Source organism: Babylonia areolata, chromosome 23, assembly GCF_041734735.1.
Source record: "Babylonia areolata isolate BAREFJ2019XMU chromosome 23, ASM4173473v1, whole genome shotgun sequence".
NCBI lineage: Eukaryota > Metazoa > Mollusca > Gastropoda > Neogastropoda > Buccinidae > Babylonia > Babylonia areolata.
The window spans coordinates 34,872,436-34,884,935 of record NC_134898.1 but is presented as its reverse complement, the minus strand read 5'-3'; the positions used below and the strand labels follow the sequence as shown (position 1 = coordinate 34,884,935).

The following is a 12,500-nucleotide window of genomic DNA, read 5'->3' as shown; positions in this document are numbered from 1 at the left end:
TATTTGGAGAATCTGGCAAAGTTAATGGTGTGGTTTTGTAACTCCTTGTGTTTTTTTGTTGTTGTTGTTTTTTTTCGCCTGTTTTATTGTAATGTTTATCCGGTCATGTATGAGACACTTTTGTTTGCTTGCATGTGTTTCCATTTTGTCCTCTTTTCTTTGGCAAGAAACAAATTAGAATGACAACACTGACAGATTGATTTTTGAAAACTGTGTGATGCACTTTCGCACACTTATTAAGTGGGTTTTTTTCTTCTCACTGATGAAACTGACGTTTATCATCTGTGGACATTGGATTTAGTTGTTCACTCTCTGGCATTATGTTTTAAATGAAACTCTCGATGACAAAGAGCAGTTAATGTCAATGTTGTCGGCTGTTCACGAGAGCCTTTCTAGTATATATGCATCCGAAGGGCTTTCATTATATTGGTCGTATTTTTGTGAGCACGTTTTGTTTTTATCGGAAAAGAAAAACAAACAAGAAATATATTTGATGTAATCAGATCGTGACATTCCTCCCAAAGGTCACGTTTCGTTTTAAGCACTAAGGCTCACACGTTATTTTTTTTATTTTTTTTTCTCAAGGCCTGACTAAACGCGTTGGGTTACGCTGCTGGTCAGGCATCTGCTTGGCAGATGTGGTGTAGCGTATATGGATTTGTCCGAACGCAGTGACGCCTCCTTGAGCTGCTGATATTACTGATACTACTGACGTTTGATATGATCAATGTAATTTTTGTATTAACCACAGCACACGTACATGCGGGATGATGTTGTATAGTGTGGATACGGTTTTCAGTCATTTCAAATGCTTTTTGGTTGTTGTGAACTTTATTTCCGTTTGCTAATTTTCGTTCAGGAAATACGGAAATGGTAGAGTTGTGTTTTTCGTTTGTTTGTTTGTTTTGATTTAAGGTCATAGTGAGATTATTTGTCTGTTTTGTTTTTCAGTTATTAATCTACTGTATTGTACTTATACACGTTAAAACACTGCTTCACCGTAAAGTCTGAGATAGTGACAAACTAAAACTCTTTGTTGTTGTGGAAAACCGTGGAAAATTAACCCTTAATTAATGGTTTACTTACTTTGATTGATTCTGACGTATGTATATATTCATTCAGTATTCATCTATACATGTTTACAGCTCGGGTCCACGGGAATCCATTATCCTCCTTGACCATAAACAAATGCAAACTGTCTGTCAAAGGGGCAGAGAGTGTGAAATGGGTGGGTGTTGGCTGTTTGATTAACACAGCCAGTTGAAAGAATGTGCAGTTTGACATTCACGGCTTTTACCCAGGCGATTGACATTTTGTTCGATAGGCTTTCTCCTCGTTGCATCAAATTCTATTCTGAAAAAAAAAAATCAAAAGCTAAAAACTCAAAAATTCAAATAATATATATATATATATATAAACAACATCGATGCGATCCATATCGGTGGAAATCAGCACGGTCCATGCAAGCAAATTTTGCTCCAGTTTGTATTGAATATGTTATCGTCAACCCCCTGCAGTTCGTAAGAAACTAAGAGTGTCTCTTGTATTTTTTTGTTAATGTTTGCTTGGAACAGGAGACCGCTTCAAGTTGTGTGTTCCAGCGAATTTTGTCTTTCTTATAAGTTGTGCTTTGTGAAAGATCGTTTATCCATAACATGGATTTTAATGCCATACTGATTTGCTTATGTTATGGAATTATTTTGTGGTTGTTCCGAAAAATACACACGGACACTGATGTACAGATGAACATGCACACACCAACACAAGAATGCTCTCTCTCTCTCTCTCTCTCTCTCTCTCTCTCTCATGACACACACACACACATACACAGACACACACACACACACACACACACACACACAGAACAAATCGTGAAAAAAAAAAAAAAAAAACCGACTCGCACATAGCAGCAGCGGCAACGGCGGAACAGGGTGGTAGGAGGACCGAACCCGCTACCCGGGAACACCCGTGCCACCCGGCCCCTGACGTGGTGGTACCCGACACCCCCACCCGGAACCTGTGTCTGGACGCCACGAGAAAAGCCCGACTGAGGAAGAGTAAGGCAGGGGAGTGGAGGGAAGGAAGGGCGTTTTGCACGTGCTGCATGCTCGTTGTCAGTTGCTAGTTGACACGTCACCACCAGCCTTCACGGGAAAAAAGTTTGCAGTGGCGGACAGTTCGCCATCTTGTGTGTGTGTGTGTGTAGTTCGGTGGGACTCTTTTTTTTTTATGTCGAGTTGTTGTTTTATAACTTTTGTTGTGTGGGTGGTTTCTGGAGGTTAGTAGAAAGCGAATGTTTGTTTAGGATTGTTTAAAGCAGAGAAGCACCTTGAAATGACCACTGGACAAATGGAGTGTCGTTTTGCTTTCTGAGTATTGTCAGTGTCAGTGCATTGGCAGTACGTCAACGCACGTTTTTAGATGTTGTGACTAACACTGAAAGAAACAATACCCACAATCCCACACGCACACACTCACTTCATGAGCAGTGTTCACAACAAGTGTGGACGTTCACTCCGCCAGTTAAACAGAGGAGTGAAGGGGAAGAAATGTGGATATTGCAAAAAAAAACAAAAAACAAACAAAAACAAACCAACAACAACACACAAAGACACACACACACACACACACACAAAACAACCTGGTGTGCATGCATACTGAATAGGCTCGGTTGACGATAATACTTGGAGGGGATGATTATGCTCTGTAGTAATAACTAACAATAGTTACCGAGACATAACTATCAGCGGAAACATACCCTGCAGTAATAACTAACAGCAGCAACTGAGACAATACTTTTCTTCTTAGACTTGACCAAGGCGTTCGACACTGTCACTAGGAAGGCCCTCTGGACAATACTGTCAACGTTTGGATGTCCGAACAAGTTCGTGAACCTGATCCGCCTGTTCTATGATGACATGACTGGACTGGTACTCTCTGGTAGAGAAGCGTCAGAGCCGTTCAGCATCACAAATGGCGCCAAGCAAGGATGTGTTCTGGGTTCCGTCCTCTTCAACTTCTTCTTCACCTGTGTGTTCAGCCATGCTGTCAGGGACCTTGAACTCGGTGTATACCTGAGGTACAGGTTGGACGGATCTCTTTTTGATCTTCGTCGCTTGAGCACCAAGACCAAGACAATGGAGGGTGTAATTTTGGAAGTTCTCTTTGCTGATGACCGCGCCACCATGGCACACAAGGAGTCTGACCTCCAGCTCATCGTCAACAAGTTTGCTGAAGCCTCCCGCCTCTGTGGTCTCACCATCAGCCTGGGCAAAACAGAAGTCCTGCTACAACCTGCCCCCACTTCGACTGCTCGTGCCTCTCTATAACCATCGAAGGGAAAGAGCTGAAGACAGTGTAAGAATTCATGTACCTTGGGCAGCATCATTTCCAGTGATGGAACCCTGGACAAAGACATCAACGCCAGAATCTGCAAAGTGAGCCAAGCTCTTGGTCATCTGAGAACACGTTTCCTGAACCAGCACAACATCAGGCTGTTCACGAAGCTGAAGGTGTGCAAGACCATCGTTCTCTCCAGTCTCCTGTACAGATGTGAGACATGTACTCTGTAAGAAGGCACCTGAAACTGCTGGAACAATTCTACATGCGCAGCCTGAGGTCAATACTCAGCATCCGCTGGCAGGACCGGATCACAAGGTTGGAGGTCCTTGACAAACCTTGGACAACCAGCATCGAAGCCATGCTCTTGAAAACCCAGCTTCGGTGGACAGGGCACGTCCTCTGAAAGGAAGACTCCGGGATGCCTAAGCAGCTGCTGTATGGAGAGCTTTGCTCAGGCAAGTGGAACCAAGGCAGGCCACACAAGCGGTTCAAAGACTGTGTGAAGTCCAACACAGCCCTTGCCGGGATCGCCCCAAGGCAGCTCCAGCACCGTGCACAGGACAGGCTTGGCTGGCGTGCTCTCTCTAGGCAGGCACATGACAGCTTTGGAGAGAGATGCCGTCACTGCCATGTCACAGTTACCGTCCTTGCACCTGGTTTTCGCCCTCTCCCAGCAAACCATCGACCTTATCGCACTCTACCGTCCGCCCCATAACATAAAAAAACAGGCACATTGGGGAAAAAACTTCCAAAGAGGTTTCAGACCTTGTGGATACCTGTAACAGCCTCAAGGGACACTTTCTGATTGTCAGGGACGTCAGTTTTTGCCTCGACCAGCCTTCCCTCCCTCCCCTCCAAAGCCAGAGTCATTGACCCCCTCAATACTTTCCACTTGTCCCAGTTTGCGGACGCCCCAATCATGGTCGTGATCACACACTGGACAGGGCAGTGCACCGTCAGGACGAGGGTCTCCTTCACATGGTCATTCTCTTTCTCATGACCCACACTCATATCAGATCATCGCCTGTGTTGCGAGGCAAGGAAATGAGATCACCTCGGGGAATTTTTTCCAAGGATAACAATACACCTTCAATTCCATATCGGTATCCTACTTTTACTCAAAATCTGACTTGTCACTGCGTGTATTCAAAATATGAAAGAGGACAGGGCTTGTGAGTGATCGATGGAAACAAGAGGTTTGGGTGTTATTTAGAACTATAGAAACATTGTGCGTACTTCAGTCTGTTTTCACACAACATATACGGTAATTTGCCACTGATCAGACACAGAAAATGGTAACACAAGGACATGATGTCTATGTATTGGAGAGGGGAGCAAGAGGAAATCTATCCATTATCATGTGTGACACTGTTATTGATGGTCGTTACATGAAGCAAAGGAAATCTTTTGCTCAGACACTTTTTACAGGAAACTCAAATGATTGTCTCACTGTCAAATACCCTCATTCTGTTTTGAATCAACGTAAGTTGCAAAGAATAAATATCCCTTAGTCCTGTGTAATTTTAGTGTAATTCTATTCATTGACCAGCTTTCAGTGTTTGAATGTGAAGGGTGCATTGAGCAAAAATAAGGATACCTGACTTATTGTGGCTAACAGTTTTGGATGAAATTGCATCTCGAATTAAAATTCTACAAAAATCATATAATTTTTTTTCCTTAAATATTGACTGCCAGATTTCAGGAACTCCAGTTTCAAAGACAGATTTAAACAAATGTGATATTGAACTGCTCAGCATAGTTCTGTCAACCTGATCGGCTTGTAGGTTGAAGTGAATACTTAAAAAAAACGAAATCTTTGATAAGCTAGCTTCTTTTATATAATACACAGTGTGTCAGTTACTGCTTTAAATTATACTTCACAAATGCGACTAGCATTTTGTTCACAGATTATTGTATCGGGTTTTGTTTTTGTTTTTTTTACTCAGCCTGTGTTTCTAAAAACGTCAGTGGAACTAACGAAAACAGTGTTGTCCCAGTGACTTACTTATTTCCGTATTGAAATTGTATTATATTTCTAATCACACTGTAGAGGAATGTTTCCGTGTTGAAATTGTATTATATTTCTAATCACACTGTTGAGGAATGTTTCCGTGTTGAAATTGTATTATATTTCTAATCACACTGTTGAGGATTGTTTCCGTGTTGAAATTGTATTATATTTCTAATAACACTGTTGAGGAATGTTTCCGTGTTGAAATTGTATCATATTTCTAATCACACTGTTGAGGATTGTTTCCGTGTTGAAATTGTATTATATTTCTAATCACACTGTTGAGGATTGTTTCCGTGTTGAAATTGTATTATATTTCTAATCACACTGTTGAGGAATGTTTCCGTGTTGAAATTGTATCATATTTCTAATCACACTGTTGAGGAATGTCTGAATGTTTGAGGGTTTCGGGTGGGAATGAACTGTCTACTCAGGAAGATAGTCTTGCGACTTGGTTCGTCCAGGGGTACTGCATGCAATGTGTTAATAGTTAATAGTATATGTATCAATGCTTTTTGTCATTTGTAGCTGCGTTATGCATTGTTATGAAAAAAAAAGGTGTATATTATCAGTCAGTCAAGCTATCTATCTGTCTGTCTATCTATGTGTGCGTGCGTGCGTGCGTGCGTCTGTGTGTGTGTGTGTGGTATAATATAATATTGTGTGCGTGTGAGTAGTAGTACAACATGATATCGGAGGAAAACAAGTGCAGGTAATTGTGTGTGTGTGTGTGTGTGTGTGATTATATATATATATATAGATATATATATATATATATATATATATGTGTGTGTGTCTGTGTGTGTGTGTGTTGAAAGCCGTAAAATTTTTCATCTTTTTTTTTTTTTTTACATGATAATTGGGCGGACATTCTTGCTCTGTTGTGTTGTGATTTTTTGCTCACTGGGCCAGCAGAGGTACCCACTGGCGATTTGGGGTCTTGCATGCCTGTTGTTATATGAATAGTATTGTGTATGATTGTGTTTCTGTTCGGGGTGGTGGGTTTTTTTCTTGTTTTTATTTATTTATTTTTTTAATCCTCTGTGGAAAACATGACGGAAATGGTTAACGTGAGAAGCATATCCTAAGCTTTGTTTCATACATGACTGTGCTTGTGCCACAATTTATTTTCCTTTTTACCCCTGATGTTTACAAATTAAAGCCGCTATGACATGGCTGTGCGCGGGGCCCCCGTAGGGTTTAACTGTCAGCAATAAACAGACAGAGCGCTGGATTTTATCATGCCATCGGACGAGCGCAATAGTCTAGTGGTTAAAGCGTTGGACTCTCAATCTGAGGGTCGCGGGTTCGAGTCTTGGTAACGGCGCCTGGTGGGTAAAGGGTGGAGTTTTTTTTTCCCCCCGATCTCCCAGGTCAACATATTTATGTGCAGACTTGCTTGTGACTGAACCCCCTTCGTGTGTATACGCAAACAGAAGATCAAATACGCACGTTAATGATCATGTAATCCATGTCAGCGTTCGGTGGGTTATGGAACACAAGAACATACCCGAAAACGGGAGTATGGCTGCCTACATGGCGGGGTAAAAACGGTCATGCACGTAAAAGCTCACTATGAGTGAACTTGGGAGTTGCAGCCCACGAACGAAGAAGAAGAAGAAGATAGTGTCATCTAGATACAATACATAAGCACGATACTGTACTGCTCAAAACGAAACAGGCAGACAGACACACAAGCAAACGAGGAACAGTCAGACGAGCAAAACAGAATGAATGAATTAATGCATCAGCTGGGAATGACAACTACGTTATATTATTCGTAGCAATGTTCCTCTTTTTTTTCTGATGTATCATTCTCTCCAACAACAATTATGAAATCGTGCTAGAATACTAGTTTAGTATACTCAGCGAAGGGATAACCCAGGTGTGTGTCTGTGTCTGTGTCTGTGTCTGTGTGTGTTCGTAGGCTTGTATGGATGTTGTGGGCACGCATGTATTATGAATGTTTGCGCGCTCTTAAGAAATACTATACGTTTTGTATATCTATCTATTTGTGCTTTTATTTGTACTTTAATATAAAGGAATGAAGATGTATTTATCATATATGTCATTTTTTTTCTTAATCTGTTCACTGCATCTATACCATGTAAAACAGACGTTTCGCTCTTTGCTGTCCAGCTGTCATGTAAAACAGACGTTTCGCTCTTTGCTGTCCAGCTGTCATGTAAAACAGACGTTTTGTTTTTTGCTGTCCAGCTGTCATGTAAAACAGACGTTTCGTTTTTTGCTGTCCAGCTGTCATGTGAAACAGACGTTTTGTTTTTTTGCTGTCATGTAAAACAGACGTTTTGTTTTTTGCTGTCCAGCTGTGATGTAAAGCAGACGTTTCGTTTTTTGCTGTCCAGCTGTCATGTAAAGCAGACGTTTCGTTTTTTGCTGTCCAGCTGTCATGTAAAGCAGACGTTTCGTTTTTTGCTGTCCAGCTGTTGAGGAGAGCCCCGAGAACACAGACTCCAAACCGGCAGCCACGTCATCACCCCGACAGCCAATCACAGCGCCCTCTCCCCGGCCTTCACCCCTCAGTGATGCCGCCCAAGGTGAGTCCCTCCGACAGTTGAGGATTGAAACAACGACACTTAAAAAAAAAATATATATTCATTTTACACACACACACACACACACACACACACACACAAATCTTTTGTTCATTTTGAATCCCCCATGAGAGAAAACATACACTGACACACAGACACGAACACTCGGACGGACGCATGGGCACAAGTTTTAAGTTCTAATTATCCTTTCACTCCTATTGGAGTATGGAGGATTACAACAAAATAATGTTTTCATGACCAGAACAAACATTTCCAAATTTAGAACAGTGTCACATAAAAGTTGAGAAAAACAAAGGTTTTTTAACCCCAAAAGTGTAGCTTGGCAACATTTGCATATCTAATCATCTTACATACAGCTTAAATGACTTTTTTTGTGCCTCCTTTGAGCATAATACTAAAATTAAAAACCGATTTTGGAGACACATTTCCTAGGAACATATCAGTTTCGCAACTTATTATAATTAGGACATTCCATTATAAAATGAAACTCATCCCCAATCACAGACATGTTACAAATCTTACATAACCGTAACTCTCGTGGTATGCCTTTGTGTCTCCCTGTTTCTATTTCCAGCTTAGAATCACTACTTCGAAGTTTGAAGAAGGTAACGTAATTATCAGATATTTGACATATAGTTTTTTCTCTGCTAAATTCACTTTTGAAATTTCGATAAAACAAACATTTATTACTCGCCTGTAGAGCATGTCTCCATAGATTTTGAAAACTATCACTTAAAGCAGTGTTAACATTCTTGCAGAAAGATTCCCTCTCTAAGAAGAATTGGACATCCCAAACACAGTTATACCCTGTTTCTGATAAAAAAAAAAAAATTTGTCAGATATTATTCATCCATTTTGAAGAGTAAATACCATTTCGATATAAATCAAGTAATATCAAATATATTTTCCTAGGATATTTTTCTGTGTTTGATATCACTAAGCCAGTCCAAAATCGAACCAATCTCATTTTCACTAATACACTAATTGGATCAATACCAGTTTCTCCATAAATAATTTGGGTCATAGTATTCTTGTTCAGTCTGAACAAGCGTTTCAAAATTTTCAATTGTGAATTTATATGTATATCTACACTTTCATAGCCCCATATTTCCGCACCATACAATAAAACAGGAACAATCATAGACTGATACACACGCATACAGCAACAACAACCGCGTACACATAAAACATAGCAAAACAAAACAAATCACACAAAGAACTGTCTAAACTCCATATATTAGAAAGATAAGCACATAAACCTCAGTTCATAACAGTAAAGACGGCTACAATGAAAAATGAAAAAAGACGAAGGAAAAAACAAATAGATATATTTTGCCATAAGGTTGCCTGATCACCATTGTTTACAATCAAATAAAGGCCCAACACTCGGCTTATATCGCAGATTGACGTAAGTTTACATTTGGGCCAACAGCAAAGTGAGAGCTGTATTATCAATGGTTTCTTCAGTCACTGGGAAACCATTTACAGCTTAGTCTTTTGTGAAGGACTATGACTCTCAAAATAGGAGGCAAAATTGCACTGGCTCTTAGTGCTGCAGCCTTGTGGGCCAGTTGGCCTTTGGGACCCATCCCAACGCCGACTGTCCTAAAACCCTCTTGGCCGAGAGAGTGGGGATGTACTTGGGCAAGACACTCTCCACTATAATCAAATTCTAGCCCAAATAGTCGGAACAGCAGTTGCCTCCTCTGCTGTTCTGATGGTCATAGTCGGACACGACTGACTATCATATATACAATCAAATACATTCCTCAGTTTTTTTAACAACAACAAACATTCTCGCATAATTCAGCTGGCTTTTGTGTGTGTGTGTGTGTGTGTGTGTGTGTGTGTGTGTGTGTGTGTGTGGTGTGTGGTGCTGCCACTGCTGTTCTTTGAAATGGCACACAATACATTCCAACGCACATTTACAAATACAAGATCATGATTCCAGACTTTTGATTACGTGAAGTACGACTGTTTATAGGCATTTTGCTCGTAGTTATGTTACACTCCCAGCGCTCTGTGTGTGTGTGTGTGTGTGTGTGTGTGTGTGTGTGTGTTGTTGTTGTTGTTGTTGCTTTTGCTATTTGCTGTTCATTGTTTTGCACATTTTTGCAACTATTAGTTTGTAGGAAATAGATGGTCTGTGTATGCACTTGAACTTAAGAGTCCTTTTCAAACAGTTGTTGGAGTTGGAGTGACTGCCTGCTGGACTGTAGAGATTTCAGACTAGATGAGTGTGTAGCCAGTGTACTGGAACCTTTTCCTCGCATCTCCAGTGTCAGTAGCAGACATAGATGGCTGTCCTGTTCTGTTTCCTATTCTTCGGTCTGGCACGTTCATCACATTGTCAGGTCTGGCACGTTCATCACGTTGTCAGGTCTGGCACGTTCATCACATTGTCAGGTCTGGCACGTTCATCACATTGTCAGGTCTGGCACGTTCATCACATTGTCAGGTCTGGCACGTTCATCGCGTTCATCACATTGTCAGGTCTGGCACGTTCATCACATTGTCAGCTCTGGCATGTTCATCACGTTCATCACATTGTCAGATCTGGCACGTTCATCACATTGTCAGGTCTGGCACGTTCATCACATTGTAAGGTCTGGCACGTTCATCACGTTCATCGCATTGTAAGGTCTGGCACGTTCATCACATTGTAAGGTCTGGCACGTTCATCACATTGTAAGGTCTGGCACGTTCATCGCATTGTCAGGTCTGGCACGTTCATCACATTGTAAGGTCTGGCACGTTCATCACATTGTAAGGTCTGGCACGTTCATCGCATTGTCAGGTCTGGCACGTTCATCACATTGTCAGGTCTGGCATGTTCATCACGTTCATCACATTGTCAGGTCTGGCATGTTCATCACGTTCATCACATTGTCAGGTCTGGCACGTTCATCACATTGCCAGGTCTGGCACGTTCATCACGTTCATCACATTGTCAGGTCTGGCACGTTCATCACATTGTCAGGTCTGACACGTTCATCACATTGTCAGGTCTGGCACGTTCATCACGTTCATCACATTGTCAGGTCTGGCACGTTCATCACATTGTCAGGTCTGGCACGTTCATCACGTTCATCACATTGTCAGGTCTGGCACGTTCATCACATTGTCAGGTCTGGCACGTTCATCACGTTCATCACATTGTCAGGTCTGGCACGTTCATCACATTGTCAGCTCTGGCATGTTCATCACGTTCATCACATTGTCAGGTCTGGCACGTTCATCACATTGTAAGGTCTGGCACGTTCATCACATTGTAAGGTCTGGCACGTTCATCGCATTGTCAGGTCTGGCACGTTCATCACATTGTCAGGTCTGGCATGTTCATCACGTTCATCACATTGTCAGGTCTGGCACGTTCATCACGTTCATCACATTGTCAGGTCTGGCACGTTCATCACATTGTCAGGTCTGGCACGTTCATCACATTGTCAGGTCTGGCACGTTCATCACGTTCATCGCATTGTCAGGTCTGGCACGTTCATCACATTGTCAGGTCTGGCACGTTCATCACGTTCATCGCATTGTCAGGTCTGGCACGTTCATCACATTGTCAGGTCTGGCATGTTCATCACGTTCATCACATTGTCAGGTCTGGCACGTTCATCACATTGTAAGGTCTGGCATGTTCATCACGTTCATCACATTGTCAGGTCTGGCACGTTCATCACATTGTCAGGTCTGGCATGTTCATCACGTTCATCACATTGTCAGGTCTGGCATGTTCATCACGTTCATCACATTGTCAGGTCTGGCATGTTCATCACGTTCATCACATTGTCAGGTCTGGCACGTTCATCACATTATCAGACAAAGGAACGAAACACGAATCACCTTGTCTTGTGCACTGTGGTTTTTAGTGTGAAATGGTGTGTGTGTGTGTTTGTGGGTGTGTGTGTGTTTGGATGGGTGAGTGAGTATGTATTTTTATTATAACATGGGTGAATAATCACATAGGAACGCGCGTCGCCTTTTTACCGCGTGAATCATGAATTCCCATGCATTCTCATTCTCCTCCTCCTCCACCTCCTGTTCCTCCTCCACCTCCACCTCCTCCTCCTCCACCTCCTCCACCTCCTCCTCCTCCTTCTGCTCCTCCTCAACATTATCCACCTCCTCCTTCTGAGGAATCACATATGAACGCGTGTCGCCTTTTTACCGCGTGAATAATGAATTCCCATGCCTGCTCATTCTCCTCCTCCTCCTCCTGCTCCTCCTCCTCCTGTTCTGAAGAGCACCCAAGGCCCCCAACTGCCGACGGTAGCAGTGCGGGGAGCTTGACCCCTCCCCCCACCCCTCCTCCCCCCGCACAGGCCCGGAGACCCACTGTGGTGGACGCGGAGTCGGTGGATGTGGAGGCTGAGAAGACCAACCTGGTCGGCCTCATGTCGCGGTTGTCGTCCCTGCACAGAGGTGGTGGTTACCGGCCTTGTTTTTTGGCGGTTTTGTGTGTGTGTGTGTGTGTGTGTGTGTGTGTGTGTGTGTGTTTTTGTTTTTTTTTGGTTTTTTTTAACAAACCCGCCCACCCGTACATTGCTGAAGAGTGCAGTGCAGTG

General features: G+C 42.5%; 1 protein-coding gene across 1 annotated transcript in view; it reads left to right on the top strand.

The window, feature by feature from the left end:
• LOC143297650 (uncharacterized) overlaps positions 1-12,500 on the top strand; it is a 67,489-nt gene that overhangs the window by 16,363 nt on the left and 38,626 nt on the right. The window contains exon 5 of the mRNA XM_076610068.1: positions 7,798-7,911. Within this exon, the coding sequence (XP_076466183.1) occupies positions 7,798-7,911 (114 nt within the window). The remainder of the gene's footprint in view (positions 1-7,797; positions 7,912-12,500) is intronic.